General features: G+C 35.9%; 2 protein-coding genes across 3 annotated transcripts in view; both read left to right on the top strand.

Moving 5' to 3' along the window:
* Window positions 1-2,994, top strand: part of GNGT1 (G protein subunit gamma transducin 1) — a 4,566-nt gene extending 1,572 nt beyond the window's left edge. For both annotated transcript variants that reach the window (XM_017525110.2, XM_037737271.1), the window contains exon 3: window positions 2,711-2,994. In XM_017525110.2, the coding sequence (XP_017380599.1) occupies window positions 2,711-2,839 (129 nt within the window). In that variant the 3' untranslated portion in view covers window positions 2,840-2,994. The remainder of the gene's footprint in view (window positions 1-2,710) is intronic.
* Window positions 2,995-9,345: 6,351 nt separating this feature from the next.
* GNG11 (G protein subunit gamma 11) lies at window positions 9,346-13,928 on the top strand. The gene is made up of 2 exons (XM_017525111.2): window positions 9,346-9,866; window positions 13,513-13,928. The coding sequence occupies exons 1-2, from the start codon at window positions 9,771-9,773 to the stop codon at window positions 13,636-13,638; spliced, it is 222 nt and encodes a 73-aa protein (XP_017380600.1). The 5' UTR covers window positions 9,346-9,770; the 3' UTR covers window positions 13,639-13,928.
* Window positions 13,929-18,284: the final 4,356 nt, after the last annotated feature.

Consider the following 18,284-nt stretch of genomic DNA (forward strand, 5'->3'; position numbering starts at 1 on the left):
ACACACACACACACACACACACACACACACACACACATACACACACACACACATACGTATACATGTACTCTCTTAGTCTGTTCAGGCTGCTGTACCAGAATACCATTGACTGGGTGTCTTATAACCAACAGAAATGTATTTCTCACAGTTCTGGAAGCTGGGTTGTAAAAGATCAAGGCACCAGCAGATTCCTTGTCTAGCCAGGGCCTGATCCCTCCTTCATGAACACCTATCTTTTCACTTTGTCCTCACTTGGTGAAAGGGGTGAGGAAGCTCTCTGGGGTCTCTTTACAAGGACAGTAATCCTGTTTATGAGAGCTCTGTCTTCATCACCTAATCACCTACCAAAAACCTCACCTTGGGGGTTAGGAATTCAACAAATGAATTTGTGGAGGACACAAATATTCAACCTGTTTATATATATATATATATATATATATATACACACACACACACATATACACATATATATATACATACACATATATATGCGTATATACACACACATATATACATATGTATATACACATATATGTGTATCAGGTTGAATATTTGTGTCCTCCAAAATAAATATTATGTATATGTAGAAATATATGTAATGTATAGAAATATTTATATAATATATAATAAATATACGTATTCTATTTAAAACGGAACTTCCAGGTCCTGGTCCCCTAGCTCTGATGTACAATCAGTACAGTATGGTTAAGTGGATATACTCAGTATGGGTAAGTGGTTAAGTGGATGATCAGTACAGTATGGTTAATTGGATATACTCTGAAACCATATTCCCTGCTCAGTCTTGCTCCACAACAACTTTCTGCCTGTGTAACCCTTATCTATGTTTTATAATTTACCTGTGCCTCTGTTTCTTCAAAACAGCAGTAGTAATAGCTTCTAATTCAGAGGACAATTGGGAGGAATAAACAAGATAATATATGCAAAGCTCTGAGAACAATGCCTAGTAATAGCAGGTGCATTATGTCATTATATTATTATTATCGATTTTATGAATGAGACTGATTCATATTATACTTCAATCAATTTTTTTTAGTAAGACAAGTCTTTGCATCCAGTTTCTAAAGCTGACAGATTTGCAATGCCTATAAGTCAATGTAATAGGCAATGACTATCGACAATCTTTGTAGTAATAGCTAAAAACAGCCACCATTTGATTATGCATCTTTTTGTGCCAGGCACCTGTTAGGCATTTAAGGCAACCAATGCAGCTATTCCTATTTTATACATGAAGTAAATGAACCTTAGATGAACTGCCTTAACTTAGGCTCTATAGCTAGTAAATGAGAAGAGACTTGTAATCCTGTATTAAACTACATACATTTCTAATAAGCCTCATTGAAATAATTTTTAAACCTATACACATGTAGAATTTTAGGTTGTTTGTTCCTCCCATTCTCATATCCTCAGATCCTAGCCAGGCACTGTCAAAACCAACCCTTTACTGAATTAAGGATAGCAATTTATACCTCTGTTCCTGTCACCTGGGTGGAGCCAAAAGTAGTGGCTTTTGGAGGAGAGTGTGGGACCATTGAGGAAGAGGGAAAAAAAAGTGAATCTAAATTAATGCATATGTCAAAAGTTTTGTAAATCTGCAAGTATCATCCTTTGAAGGAAGAACCTAATCTAACAAATGCTTCCTTGCCAGAGTTGAAAATAATTTGTTCTAATATGTAGATAATGAGTTTGCATAGTTGTAAAATAATCTTAAGTCTTATATCAAATGTTCCTTTGAATTTACATACAAAGTGGCAGAAAGATTTCATTTGGAAAACCAGTAAAATGGTGAAATAACGTATGGAATGGCCACTTAATAGACTGACAAAAATGAAGCAGCTCGGTATTATTGTAATGAAAGATACACTAATTGAAAACAAAACAAGTTGAAGCTAAAAGAGTTTGAATAATTTGATTTGTGTGTGTGTGTGTGTGTGTATGTATATTTACATATGTATTGAACACCACCTCTCTCTAGAAGGAATGTTAAGTGGGACATTAACAGGCTCTAGCTGACTCCATTAAAATGTTAAGACCTGATTTTTTACTAAATCATTACTATAATGGTGCAGATAAGTGAAGAGCAAGCTCGTAAACAAAATGAATAATTCAGTCCAGCAAATTATTCAGTGAGCACTAAAGAACACAGGCTCTGTTCTAGATGCCTGAGATACATTGAACAAATCCCTGATCCCTTGGAGCTCACCTAGTGCACCGCCATGATCAATCATTGTAGATGAGTGTGAAGTAAAATTACATGTGTCTACTTCTGAGAATTCAGAGATGATGATAAGCCTGGAATTTAATAATTATTCATTACTTCCACCTTTATAAGTCACATTTTTGGAATGAGGAAAAAGATTTAATCAACATGAACTCTGGTGACACCCTTGACTTCTGTTGCCAGCTGTGTTCTGATCCCTGGGTCTTGTCTCTTTTGAAGTTGGAGGCAGTGTCTGTTGGGAATCTTTAGCTGGAGCGTGGCCAGCTGTTTTTCCTTTGTCTGGAGATATATCCAGGAGGACTGGGAAGGGAGCAACTTTCTTCTTTCCTACAAAGTACATGCATTGGCAGAAAGCAGAGAGAATCATACAGAAAATATACAACATGAAAATTTATTGTAATAAATAATTACTGGCATCTGGAGTATTCTGCTTTAAACTAAATGAGTCATCCCTTTTTCTTACCCCTAAAGGTATCCAAATGTTGTGAAGAAGTAAGAGATTACATTGAAGAACGATCTGGCGAGGATCCACTGGTAAAGGGGGTCCCAGAGGAAAAAAATCCCTTCAAGGAGCTCAAAGGAGGTTGCGTGATTTCATAATACAAAAAAAAAAAAAAAAAAAAAATCCTTGGGAATATCTCAAATGTTAATGACAATTATGGATTTTTCTCATATGTGATACTATTACTAAGCACGTATATGATTTTTAAATTTATAGATGCAAGCTTTTAATAAAAATTGGAATGAGGTAACCCATCAGTCTATGCTTTTCTTAACATATCTGGCACAGGGTTTAATATATAATTGACAATAAATATTGCTTAACTTTCTTTAAAAAGAATTACTATGTTTTATGAATGAGTCTGTATTATTCTAAGTTGTCAGCATGTATTTACTGTTTTATGTTTTTTCACTTCCCTTTCAACATTTATAGCTTTCTACCCAGAAATTTTATGGTTAGACTTCTATTTTTCTTCCCAACCTTTCTCTTGCTTACGAATTAGGAAGCTTATTCCTCTGATACACAGGTCACCTATCTTATGACTTTTCCTCAGAATGCCAACTGGCTTAAGGGTTCAGCCTATGGTCACAGAGCACAGTGAATTTAACCACACCAGAATCATGGTTATGAGCGTGCATTTAGGAGCCAGACAGTTCTGGCTCTGCCACTTTACTGCCTAACTGACTTTGGATAAGCTACTTAATTCTTTCTAAATTTGTTTCTTCTAGCATAGGATGAAGAAAATAATGGTTGTATCTTCTGTTTTGTATGGGGGTTAAATAGTACACTAAAGCAACTATAACAGCTAATTACCTGGCCCATAGTAAGATACAATAGGTGTTAACTAGTATTATTACTGAGAAAGGATCTAGACAAAATTTCCAAAATCCTTTAAGATACATGCTATTTTGCCCTATCCTCATGAAGAGTCTCAACAACACAGTCTTTTCTATAACAAGGTGAGCACACATGATAGAGAAATCGCCATCACCTACATCAGGTCCTTCTGGCATCCAGAAGTTTGCGTGAGTCACATTTCACTACCTGTGTGTTAATGACTAAGAGATAACTTGCCTGTAACAAATGACAAGTTGTAGTCACCCAAATCAGAACCACTTTTGTTGTCAGTGTTTTCTTGTTGCTGTCTCACAGTGTTATTTTATATACTTCAATGATCAGAATACTCACAAATACTAATTGTCATCCTCTATAAAAACATTTTTTAGAGGATTTTTGAAATCCTCTAAAAAAAAACATTAAGATCATCTATTACTTGGTCTGGAAGGGAGTCTGAAAGTTGTACCAACTTTGGCTCCTAGCACAGTGCCCTCCAACTCTGACCATCATAAATGCTCAACAAATATTTGTTGACTCTTGTCTAACCCCTTCATTTTGAAATGGAGAAAATAAAGTTTCAGAGAAGTGACCTGACACATTTCTCCAGTCAAGACTCTGGGCTTCTGGCTGAACAGTTAGCAACATACCCCACCATGTGTCTTCATCAAATCTGCTTTGAGTATTAAGGGATTCCTGGATTAGTTACTGAATCTCTTATCTATTTTTCCTCAGGAAAAGCTTTTTTTCCTCCTATTTAAATTTACAAAGCCGTCTCCATACAGCTCCCCCAACCTCCACCAAGTGCATCCTGTCTCTCTCTCCCACTCTGTTTTCCTCCATAGTACTGTCACCATCTGGCATACTACAATTTATTTGTTTATTTAATAGTGGTCTGTCTCTAGAAGTTTTCCATCTGCAAGTTAGTATTTATTGAAGTGTTCCATATATCCCCTCTTCTCTAATTAAAATAAATACAAAGTAAGTATTTGCTATGGCATTCAGTAACATGTAGAATATGGTCGTAACCAACATCTCTAGCTTTCAGTTTACAACTTGAGACAGATTTTGAAGCCCAACAACGTTATGTTAAAACCTCGACTCTTCTTCCTTGCAGTTGAGAACTTTGGACAAATGACTTCAGCTCTTTGAACCTACTTTTTTCCTTTCAAAAGGAAAGTACAAAATTAGTGATTAGGATAGATTATCTGAAATCTTATAATCCCTCAGATCAGAAATGAGTACATTGAAAGTAGCCTAATACATATCTGCTATAATTATTATACTTCTTGTGGACAACATTTTCCCACAAGCTGGAATTTGGTCACACTGATCCCTCCACCTGAAATCTCCCTCCATTCCACCCCATTTCAGCCTTTTGAAATCCTGCTCTTCTTATAAGACTGTCTCTCCCATTCTACCTCAAGAGTATTTTGTGTATCTCTTAATTCATTTAACATTACTTTACTTTCTCTTATTGTAATTTCTATGGTTGTCTTAATTTCAGTGCTATATTGGAAATTTCCTAAGCCAGAAGCACTGTTCATCTTTGTAACTGTCATATCAACTATCAAATTGTCTGTACAACGTAAACAGTAGAGTACAATTCCTGTTGCTTAAAACACAGATCGTCAGCAGGTTTTGAATAAGAGAGAAATCAGAGGAAGGAAGTATAGAGAAAGATAGTCCAGGAAGGTGGAAATGAAGTCATGACTGTCCCACAGGCTACTGAGCTATAACTGTCAGTGTTTGTTCAGAAGTTGTTATTTCAAGGCCGGGGTAACGAGATTAAAGAGGATGAAGTAAGACTACAAGGCAACGAAAACCACTCCCAACACAACCTTAACATATGACTCTTTAACAAAATTTTCTGGTGTCATTAATGAGAATTAGCTATTATAGATTCTACAATATATCATTTGAGCTACTTGGACTTTAAAGGTACTTTGCACACACAGGTGGGTGTAAGCTTTAGTAAGAAAAAAAAAAAAAAAGAAAAGAAAACACCTTACTGTTATTTTAATTTTGACTGGTTTTATTTTAGCCAGATTTTAAAACCAAGCTAATGTCAAACTTCCTAAATTCCTAAATAAAGTGTTAACATAAGGAAAATAGTAAACTCAGTAATGAGAATGATCAATTATATATAATGGAAGTTAAAGTTGTGTAGAAACAAAATTGGTAAGAGAAATCATTTTTAAATTTATTTTTTTATTTTTTATTTTATTCGTTTGAGACAGAGCCTCGTTCTCTCGCCCAGGCTGGAGTGCAGTGGCGCAATCTCAACCCACTGCAACCTCTAGCTCCTGGGTTCAAGCAATTCTGTACCACCACACCCTACTAATTCTTTTGTATTTTTAGTAAAGAAGGGGTTTTGCCATGTCGGCCAGGCTGGTCTCCAACTCGTGACCTCAAATGATCCTCCCACCTTAGCCTCCCAAAGTGCTGGGATTACAGATGTGAGCCACCATGCCTGGCTGGAGAAATTATTTTGATATCATGAATTATAGGTAGTTGCTAAAATACTCAGAGCATCAGGCATAGATCATCCTTTGACTTGGCATTCTCTTCATCTAGAAAAGGAATCTTAGCGCCAGTGTAGTGGCTCATGCCTATAATCCCAGCATTTTGGGAGGCCTAGGTTGGAGGATTTCCTGAGGTCAGGAGTTCGAGATCAGCTTGGCCAACACCGTGAAACCCTGTCTCTACTTAAAAAAAAAAAAGAAAAATAGCTGGACATGGTGGCTCTCACTTGTAATCCCAGCTACTTGGGAGGCTGAGCCAGGAGAATCACTTGAACCCAGGAGGTGGGCAGAGGTGGCAGTGAGCTGAGATTGCACCATTGCACTCCATCCTGGGCAAAAAGAGCAAATCTCCATCTCAAAAAAAAAAAAAAATGTAGGTAGGTAGTTACAGGCAACAAATGAGCTCCTAAAAATTGCCTCGTGATTGTTTTAACAGATATCAAATATCAAATGAACCAAGAGCGTGTAAAATGTGTATTAAATACTTTCTTTAAAGAAACCATCATTTCAATGGCCTAACAGTCACCATGCACTTTTTAATTTTTGTTGTTGTTGTTGTTTGTTTTATACAGCGGGGGTCTCATTATGCTGTCTAGGCTGTTTTCAAACTCCTGAACCTTTGGTCTCACGTGATTCTCCTGCCTCGGCCTCTAAAAGTCACTCTATAAATTTTAGAAGAGCAGAATTTGAAAGGTAACCTAGTTTACTTATACCAAATAAAGAAGCAGAAAGAATGTGTTTCTTGCAAAAGTCACAAGATAAAATAAGGCCAGAATCCTGGTCTTTTTTTAGTTCAAGTTAGTATTAAATCAATTCCAGTTTAACTGCCTTCAATGTTTATTTTTATTTATATAGATTTTTAACAACATAATAAATTAGAAAAATTATCAAAAACTTGTTTTTCCTATTTTTGCATACCAAAGTAAAAATTTCATGGTTGTTATTCTTTTATAATTTAAAAGTGAAAATGGTTACTTTTATTTTTATCGACTAATTTCTACGAACCTGTGAAAAGATAGTGGGCTAATTCATAAAAGTTCATCTCTGGTTGCACCTGGCATTTTACTAAAGATTGGTTTCTACCCATACTACTTGTAAAATAACTTTTATTGCAATAATATGCAAAGTGTAAGTAAAAACAAAACATTTGGACATGGATAAACAACTTTTAAAATTTATTCAAAACTTTTGAATATTGCTGATAGACTATTTCTGCAAGTATACATGAGAAATTGCTTAACATGGTTCTTCTCTGGAAGGTAAATTCAGTGTTCAGGCAAGGAGACCATACATCCTTTTGTTTAAAAGAAAGTGTTCTCATTATTTTACTATTTAAAATCCAACAGCAACAACAAACCTTTTTCAGAATGCTGTGTGATCATGCAATGTCAATATTTCGCAATTCACTTTAATCAATTTACTTAAGACATTAGAATATAAATTATTTAATAACAATAAAAAAAGAAGACTAATAAGTATTTTGTCTCTAATATGTCTCATAATATGATGGGAAAAGTTAAAGAACCAGTATGGGCTTATAAATATTTATCCCTCTATGCAACTTGATGATTTCATGGGAAAGAAGTTTCCAAGCCAAAATAATTCTATTTTTATGACTTAGAATAAACACACATTAATTTATTTAACTTAGGTGCTGTACCTTTTAATTTAGGCCACATTCACATTGATTACTTTTACTAATTTATTTAAGGTATTTTTAACCAACCTTTTAAATTTAAGTAATAGAAAATTTTTAAAATGAATTTAGTGCAGAAGAGAGAGATGACATTTGTATCGTCTCACTGTTTACTCACACGTAAACTTCAGCAGATGATCTAATTACTTTGAGCCTGGGAAACCCTGTATTTCAAATATTGAAAGTGAAGCTCTTAAACATTTTCTTTGTGAAAGTGACTTATCATATATAGACATACAAATACATTTAGAGACACAACATAGCTCAGCTGACTGACCACCTTCCCTGCTTTATTACACATTTTACAAATTAGAAAACCAAAAGCCAGAAAAATTAAGTGACTTTTTCAGTGATGGCCTGTGGCAGAGCTGTGACAAGCCAGGAGTTTAAGTGACTCATTGTTATTTTCATTCTAATTTATTCATTGAGGACAAGTGAAGCCGGGCAAGAAACTAGGAACAAACAAATACTCCTGCTTCCTAAACAGGGAATGGTCATGGGTGTCTAGGGTCAGCTACTGTGAAATATTCAGTTAATGCCTCCACTCTTCACTTGCATTTGACTTTATGAGGCAGGAAGTTGCCTCTGGAAAGAAAGAGAAATATCCAACTGCTTGGGAAGATTTCTTACATTCATGTTTGATTTTTCTTCTATTCTTTTGAGCACCATTAACAAAACTTTATAGTTAAAGGGAAAGTTTTATTGCATGTAAACATTTTTCACATCAGATACTTTTCATGGCTTTCCAGAGCAGCAGCTAGATAAATATCAATTTCCAGAAAGTGGAGAAACTAATACTAAATAAATCTACTGCCTGCATCCAGGAAGGTTCAGGAGCTAGAAATTCAAAATCCTTGGTGTCAACTGTCACCCAAATCTTGGGGTTGGGGAGTGGAGAAAGTCTTTCTGGTAAGAACTTTAAGATTTCTGCTTCTGTCTTCTCTTAATCATCCTTTGATGCGCCACTCTGCAAAACATTGCCCCGAAAAAATAAAAACATAAAAATTCTGCTGCTGTTGAGGATGCAGATGATTATTTAATAACAGAAAATGTCTGCACAACTTGTAAACCATACCACACCCTGTTGCACCCTCCTCCCCCAAAATGTATAAATCCATATTAGGCCTTGAACAGACTGGATAGATACACATCAGCAGATACACATCAGCAGAGCACTGGTGGGTATTTCGATGATTAGAGCTGAGCTTCATTTTCTTTTGAGCCTTTTCTTAAGCGTCCATTTCCCACTATGCATTTATTAGATTGGTGCAAAACAAATTAGTTTTTGCCCTTGCGGCAAAAATCCCAATTAGTTTTGCACCAACTTATATATGCACCAACCTATATATGTAATTTTCACCAACCTATATATATGAAAAGCTATATCTAGCATATTTTTTAAACTCTTGGAGAGGTGAAGGCCAGTTATTTCCTGCTGGGGTAGTGTCCTTCTTTTCCTTGATTCACAAACAAACCCCGGATGTGACTTGGAAACCGAAAAAGGGGCGGCGGGGGGTAGGGGTGGGGGTGGGGGCTCGGAAAACAAAAAGTAAAACTTCTGCTGTCCCCAGCCCTGCAGCCCTAGCCCAGCCGTCCCCCGCGGGCGTGGCAGGTCCTGAGTCAGGGCCTGCTCAGGATAGGCATCCCTGCGGGGCGATTGAGCAGCAAGAAGCTGCTTGGACTCAGTCTCAAACTTAACTCCGACCTAGCACCTGGGCAGGCCTCCTGGGTTGCGGGGACTTGAGAAAAGGCAAGGAGTTCTCAGGTCCTAGGACGCTGGGCGCTCTCGCCTGACGGGGCGTCCCGGAGGAAGCCGAGCCCTCGGGGAGCTGTGGACCGCGGCGAGGCTGCGGTCACGTTCTGCGCGGGTGGGCTGCGGCCAGGACCCGCTGTTATTTCGGAACGCGCCGAGCTTCGCCGCTCTTCCAGCCGCTCCGCTGCCCGAGCTAGCCCGGGCCCAGCTGTGGGGCGAAAATGCCTGCCCTTCACATCGAAGATTTGCCAGAGAAGGAAAAACTGAAAATGGAAGTTGAGCAGCTTCGCAAAGAAGTGAAGTTGCAGAGACAACAAGTAAGTTGGCTGTCCTGGAATATTTCCTTCTCTGAAATGAAGCAGGAAGCATTTGTTTACTTACAGTAAAACAAATAGTTTGGTTTATTTTTCCCCCCTTAGCTTCTCTTCTCACCACCCTTTGGCAGTGCCCGGGGACTATCAGCTGATGTGGGGAAATCGTACGAGGTAGAGGAGAGAGTAAGGATCTGATAAGGAATTTAAAGCCAAATGTCCTAACTTTTAAGACGCCTAGGAAGAGAAAAATAGACAAGAAATCTTGCTTTCCATTAGACAGCTGGTTTTCAAAACTCATTTGTTGGAAAAAAGCGGATCGCTACTTGGTCCTTTGATCTTTTACACTACTAGAAAGGATGATATTTGAAGGAAAATTTCTAAAACCATATTTTAAAGTCTTACAACTACATTATTTAATTTTGAATTTCACTAGCGGCCTTCAGTGACATGCAAAGAACAGTCCACCGGAACTTGGGGGCAAAATATTAGAATTTATATTTTTCTTTATTTGTACATCTCATCCTTTTATAATTTTCACTTTATGTTTTATAAGTATGCGATTAATACAGTTGTATCTGTGCTTATTTATAAATAATTATACATACACTGAAGTGCATATGGAATTTTTTTTAGTGATCACAATTTAAAAGTTTTAGAGACTGCTAATAGAGATTACCATTTCAGTGAGAACATATGACCCAGTATTCAATTCTCTCCACTGCAACGTTTTGAGAGTTTTGTAAGTTTTACTTCAATTTCTTACTGGTCATCAGGACCTTCCTTTAGACACTAATTCCTCTTCCTGTTTTAACTCAATCAGGCAATCTGTAGACTAGGAAAAGTCTTTGATTAGATATTGTTTAAAGATAACCTTTCCTCTTCAGCAACAAAATTTTGAACTGATCTTATTTATTATGGTTCAGCACTAGAAAAAAAATTAAGAAAAAACAATGGAAATGAAGCATTATAATATGCTCACTGGCCTTCCTGTTCTAATATAATAATTCTGTTAATGGAAAGAGTCTTTTTATTCTTGAGCAATGATTAGAAGATACAGGCATTTTTGTGTTTTACTTTTTACATATTTCTTTTCTCAAATTTAACCTTTCACATCCAAATCCCTGCTCTTGCTAGCTTTTATAATGAGATGTCCCTTCTAGCGTCTTAAGAGTTTATAGCTTTAAAAATACCAGTGTGTTTAATGGGGAAAAAAAGAAGTTATGCTACCCAACCAATAAGCATACTTCTTGAAACCTTAAGTGACTCGTTTTATGGATGGCAAAGTTCCCGCTACAGCAAATGTTGGCCACTTAGATATGTTCACACAATAAACCTTAGGAGTTACATATTAAACAGAGTTTCATATACTGAAGTATAGCATTGCCTACACAAAGTTCTAATATCTTAATATTTGGTATCACTGTGCAGAATTTAGGAAAAAAGACAAATATCTTCTACTTATTCAGAGTTTTAGGTTAGCTATTGGACAGGGATGTGGATGCAACTATGTAAAAATTAACTGTATCATCCATTAGCAGTTTCTCCCTGCTAGCCAGCCTCACCCTTTAGAACACAGCCTGTGGCATCAACTTCCCATCTCCAGAAACCGAAAGTGTATGCCAGAGAAAGAAAAACCATCGGGTACATGTATCCTTAGGAAATACAGAAAGAGGCATCTAAATGTCAATATAATATATAGATATTTGATTATACACTTGGAATTATACATTATTATTGCTAGGCAAGCATTGGAAGGCTTAGAGAACATTCATCTCCCTCACTTTAATAAAAACTTGAGTCCCACAAAGGGTAACTAGCTCCTCATTTAACACCACAGAGATAGATAGTGATAGGGCAAGTACTAAAACATTCTTCTTCTCGTGCCCAGTCCATTATTCAGTCAATAAATAGTTAAAGTCTGGGGTATGTATTCAGTCCGCAACTCAGGTCCAGACAAAATTTGCAAATTGCATTCTGGCTGTAGCTAAATGTTTATTAAACATACCCTCTTGGTTATGGAAGGAAATGTATCAGAGGAGTAATTACTCACATTTGGAGGTTACAGACCTCTTCTGAAACCTAAGGAAAAAACCTTGTAAGAAAAGATTCAATGTAGCAAGCATGAATCTTGTTCAGAAATTAACATGGGATCATAGACCCTAGGTTATAGACACGTGCATTATCAATTTTGAGAATTCACTTAAAAGGCACACACTCTGAATGTCAGCCACAATTGAGAGCAAATGTTACCTGATATAATTGTACTTGAAAGACTTTATTTTGCCTGATTTTAAGTCACAGAACTGTATCACCTAGTTTTCAATTTGAGGTCGGAGGCTTCCACACCAGTTTGCAAAAGATAATCATTTTGGGCATGGAAGTAAAATATTAACATTTCTATTTCTGTTTAGTTTTAAACCTCACCCATTTATAATTTCCAGTTTATGTTTTATAATTTCACATGATGTATTAACAAAGTAGTATCTGTACTTATTTGGGATACATGTTTGCATATGTATCCCAAAATGAATACAATTATTTTACTGCAAATAACTACTTATTCAAATATAGTCAAATAATTACATTTATTTAATATAAATACTTATTTGTAGTTAAGTACACTTATTTGTAGTTAAATAATTATATTTATTTATGAAGAATTATACTCATTTTGGGAGACATATGCAAACATGTTTTAGTTGTAACCATTAAAACATTTTGAGGTTACTAATTTAGATTACTAATTCAGTGGAAATGTTTGCCCAGTTTTCAGAGGCCTCCACTGAAATTTGCTGAAGGTTCTATAATTTTCACTTTTAATTTCTTACTAGCAATACAGGCCTTCATTAAGACCCTAATTTCTTTTCTTTTGTTTTTATTCTTTTTTTTCTTAACTCACTCTTGCAAACTGTCTTTTAAAGATAGACTTTTTGAAGAAACTATTCAATTTTTCTCCATCACAGAAAAAATTTATTCTCAGATAAGCCTAATAAATCTCAGATAAGTCTTTTATTATGATCATTGCCCTCATGCAGCAGGAAAAAATTCTGAGGAGCAACACAGATTTCAATATTTGGGCAGCTCCAGTCTTTCCAGAGTCAGGCTTTTTCGAAAGCTTCTATCATTTTGTGAAATTTCAGAACATGCCCACACCTGTAAGTGAGAATTGTGGCATAACACACCCCAAAACATTTGGGGATTATCTACTACCACACCTGCTCATTAGCATGGACAATTAAAATCATGTTAAATTTTAATTCCTAAAATGTTGCAGACATGTCATAATTGTATTTTGGCAGAGAAAGGAAGTCAATTGAGGCACAATGGAAAAAAGATTCCTGGAGATGATTTATTTAATGCAGTGTATTTCAAACATTTTTCAATTTGACCAATGACCAACATTAAGAAATATGTTTTACATAAATTGTATCATAGATACAGTGATAGAATAAAAATATTAGAGTGCAGACCCCAGATTTTATATATGTACTATAAATATTATATATATAAACATAAATATATATATATGTAAAAATGTTTAAAAACTGCTTATCCTCAATTATACTAATTTCATTAAAGGGTAGGGACAAACTTTGAAGAACCCGAACCTAACGTATTCTTTTTTTTTTTTTTTTTTTTTGTATTTAAGGTGTCTAAATGTTCTGAAGAAATAAAGAACTATATTGAAGAACGTTCTGGAGAGGATCCTCTAGTAAAGGGAATTCCAGAAGACAAGAACCCCTTTAAAGAAAAAGGCAGCTGCGTTATTTCATAAATAACTTGGGAGAAAGTGCATTCTCAGTAGAAGAACTAGTTTGTCTTAGTTTTACCAGATAAAACCAACAAACTTTTTAAGGAAGGAAGAAAGAAATTAAAAGGAGACTTTCTCAAGAGCCATATAGATAGGGTTATGTATAAAAGCATATGTGCTACTCATCTTTGCTCACTATTCAGGCTTTTTTAAGAGGGCAGAGAGTATCAGATGTTCAATTATGGAAATAACATTACTTGAGCATGATACTTCTTTCAGTATATTGCTTGATGCTTCAATAAAGTTTTATCTTGGGAAGATGAGTGTTGGTGATTTAAGAGGGCACTTTTCATGCATTAACCTTTATATTTCTCCCCATAATTTTTTGGGTCTTTGGAATATGTTTCAAAATATTAGGTGGTCTGGCAGACCACATCTCCAATCCAGTTCTCTGTGTCAATGCTTTAGAGTGCTGAATTCTGACTCTGGAATGTGTTTGATCTAACCTGAACTATTAAGAAACCGAGCAAGTAGAATTCCGGTAACGTTAACAGAACAAGGCCAAGCCATATCATATCTTCCCCAGTTTATCATCATTTAGATCTTGTTTATAGTGTTCCTGTAGTAGTAAGACTGGGTTGGGAACCAGGAAGAGTGCCCTGCCTCTCTGTAACATGCGGGCAGGCTAGCCCTGGCTTTGAGGGCCAGTACTTATGCCTGCACAGAGCTACATCTCCCACATGCTCTCCAGGTCTTGGGCATGCCACTACTCCAGTTCGGTGGCTTTGGTGCAGCGCAGACACTTGGATCTCTGCATTCAGTCTTGCCAGCATTTTCCTACAGGCCTGGGACAAACATGCCTCTTTTTCTTCTCCTCCAAAGGAACCAGTGAATCTTTGCCCACTTTAAAAATTAGTTGGTCTTTTTCTTACTGATTTGTAGGAATTCTTCATATATTCTGGCCATTAAGTCATGGTTGATGTTATGTGTTGCAAATACCTTCTCCCAGTCTGTGGCTTTACCTTTTCACAGCGACCTTCCCTTCAGTGATTTTATGCTGCAGGTGCAACACGCCAGAGTATAACTCCTCTCAAGCTCATAACAAAAGTACCTGATGCCCAAACCTCAAAAAAAGGGACCTTTCTTTCTCTTCTTGAGCCTTTTTCCCCTTTCTCTTCCATCTTTGGAATGCATATTACTCCAAGTTTGAGCCAAAAGAAAAACATGGAAAAACCCTTGCTGGTTAGCTCTAGCTCACATGAACTTAGTTATTAACTTGCCCTGTAATTTTCAATGTGGCACCAGAAGCCAGTGTTTCTCCTGGGCTAGATCTTTTCTCCCACTTAGACATGTGGATGTACCTTACTATTAAGTCAGAGAGGTGCCTGTAACCTATAGCAGCTTTCTAAAGTATATCAGCGTCCTTGTTCTGAAATTCCTTTCCTTTCTTCCTCTGGGAAAGAACAGGATGCCCTGGACTTTTGAAAAATAGGTTACACAAACCAAGAGCAGGAACTATTTCCTTTAGTTTGTTTCCTGACACTTTCCAAGCGATGACGTCAATTGAGATTACTGGGAGCCCAGGGATAATTTTAGCCCAAAGCATGATCTACTTACTACTCCTAGGAAGGGTTTAAGAACAGTAAAGTTATATTTCTTCCAAACACTATAGAACAATTAGTACTGGGGTTGGATTGCTACTATTAGTCATTTAACATTTAACGTGGCATGAAATTTTAGAGCTTTGCTATCTGTAAAGTTTTACTTTTATTAGTAGTTTCATTTCATTGCAGTCATAAAGTCTTCTTTTGTTGCCTGTGAAAGCAAACATTTACTCTGGTGACTGGCAAGGCAGATAAATCACATGCTTCTTTCATGAAGAGCCAAGACAATACATTTATTCCCTAACTTCTTAAGAGCTGTGAATACAAGTCTATATCCTGGTTTCTATTAGCACATTCCGCTATCCATTCATGTACACACCCAAGTCCTAGCTTTTGCTCTTCATGTCTCTTTCAACGATATGATCAGTCAGCCAACTTCTGATTTTTCCTGAATAAATATCTAATCTTGTAGGGGTTTCTACTGAATCTAATTCTGTTTCTTTTTCTTACTGTTTATCATTTTAACTCAGCCAACACATAGAAGTACAATAAAACTATTTTAATTTTCAAATGTTCAACTGCTAAAATTTATTAGCTTATATCAGAAAAAGAAAAAAATTCCACCACTATATATTTGGATATATTATAAATGTAACCTTTGGTGACTGAGAATTTGTTAAGTAGAATTTAAATTATGTATCCAATTTATTCCAAGTGTATGGTAGTGTAACTATTTACTATTTGATTAAAAATAGTTATCATGCATTGTATAGAACCTAGAGACTTAGGTTCTATAAACTCATATAGAATTAGAAAAATCAGGCCAGCCAGCACTTAGGGAGGCCGAGGCAGATGGATCACGAGGTCAGGAATTCGAGACCAGCCTGATCAACATGGTGAAACCCTGTCTCTACTAATAATACACAAAAAATTAGCCAGGTGTGATGGCATGCGCCTATAATCCCAGACACTCAGGAGGCTGAGGTAGGTGAATCACTTGAACCTGGGAGGCAGAGTTTGCAGTGAGCAGAGATTGCATCACTGCACTCCAGCCTGGGTGACACAGCAAGACTCTGTCTCAANAAAAAAAAAAAAAAAAAAAAGAAAGAAAGAAAAAGAAAAAAAGAAAAATCGGGCTTTTCTATTTCTAGGCAGAAGCAGCCTTACAAGTTTACCCACACTTGGTATTGTAAGACAACTTATTTTTGTATGTGAGATGCAAATTAATATCTCACTATTGTCTAAATTTGCATTTCTTTGATTGCCAGTGATTTTTAGTCAGGTTTCATATATGTCAATTTTCTCTTTTGAAGTTGCCTGTTCTCATCCTTCACTCACTTAAAAAATTAGTTTGCCTTTTATTATTGAGTTGTAGGAAGTCTTTATACATTTTGGTCATTCATCCTTTGTTGGATATATCAAATACCTTCTCCCATTCCATGGCTTAACTTTTCACTTTGTCTTAGCTCTTGATAAGCAAAAGATATTTAATTTTACTGAACTTTTTATTTTGAAATAATTATAAATTCACAGGCAGTTGTGAAGGAGTTACAGGGAAATCTACCGCATTCTTCCCCTAGCCTTCTCCAAAGTTAACATTTTATACAACTATAATACAACATCAAAACCAAGAAATTAACATTATATACCCATACTGCTAGTTCAGTTTTCAACAGCATACATATATTCCTCTGTGTGTGTGTGTGTGTGTGTGTGTGTGTGACTCTATGCAGTTTTAACATGTGTAGCCTGTGTACCCACTACCACAATCAAGACATTCCACTGTACCATCCCAACAAGAGTCTGTCTCATTGTTTCTTTATAGTCACATAGTCACACTCATCTCTGTGCCCCCATCCCTAGCCTCTGGCAACCACTAATTTGCTCTCCATCTCTAAAATTAAATTAAGACTGCTACATAAATTAAATCATACAGTAGATATCCTTTTGAGGTTGGCTTTTAACATTCAGTATAATTTTTTGTGGTTCATCCAAGTTCCTTGTGTGTATCAATAGTTTATTTCTTTTTATTGCTGGGTAGTATTCCATGCTACAGATGTGCCACAGCTTAGCAATTTATCCATTAAAGAATGTCTGGGTTGTTTTCAGTTCTCTGCTAATGCAAGTAGAGGTGCTATGAACATTCATGTATAGATTTTAGTATGAAGATAAGTCTTTGTTCATCTGGAATAAATTTTTAGGATTACATCCACTAGGTTCTATGGTAAATTTATATTTACTTTTAAAAATCTACCAAACTGTTTTCCACAGTGATTGTACCATTTTACATTCCCATCAGCAATGTATGAGCAACTCAGTTTCTCTACATCTTCATCAATATTTGGTGTTATCACTATATTTCATTTTAGCTATTCTGGATAGTAATATCTTATTATGGTTTTAATTTGTGCCTCTCTGATGGCTAATGATTTTGAACATTTTTCATGTGTTTGCTGTGTGTATATCCTCATTGATGAAATGTCTATTCATGTGTTTTGCTTATTTCTAATTTGATTATTTATTTAATGATGAGTTTTGAGAATTCTTTATATATTTGAGATACAAGGCCTTATTAGATATGTGATTGGTAAATATTTTCTTCTATTCTTTATTTTGTTTTTTAAACCTTTCCATTTTTTTTGTCTTATAGAGTAGATGTTTTCAGTTTGATGAGGTCCAGTTTATCAATTTTTTGTCTTACAGATCACACTTTGGGTGTCAAATCTAAAAACTGTTTACCTATTTCTCATCCCAAAGACTTTCACCTATGCTTCTTCTAAAAACTTTATAGTTTTGTTTTATATTTAAGTCTGTAATCCATTTTACTTAATTTTTGTATGAAATGTAAAGTTTAGATATAGGCTTCCTTCCTTCCTTCCTTCCTTCCTTCCTTCCTTCCTTCCTTCCTTCCTTCCTTTCTCTTTCTTTCTTTCTTTCTTTCTTTCTTTCTTTCTTTCTTTCTTTCTTTCTTTCTTTCTCTTTCTTTCTTTCTTTCTTTCTTTCTTTCTTTCTTTCTTCTTTCTTTCTCAGTGATCTAATTGCTCTAGCATCATTTACTGAAAAGGG

This window comes from Cebus imitator, unplaced genomic scaffold (genome assembly GCF_001604975.1).
Source record: "Cebus imitator isolate Cc_AM_T3 unplaced genomic scaffold, Cebus_imitator-1.0 Scaffold37, whole genome shotgun sequence".
Classification (NCBI taxonomy): domain Eukaryota; kingdom Metazoa; phylum Chordata; class Mammalia; order Primates; family Cebidae; genus Cebus; species Cebus imitator.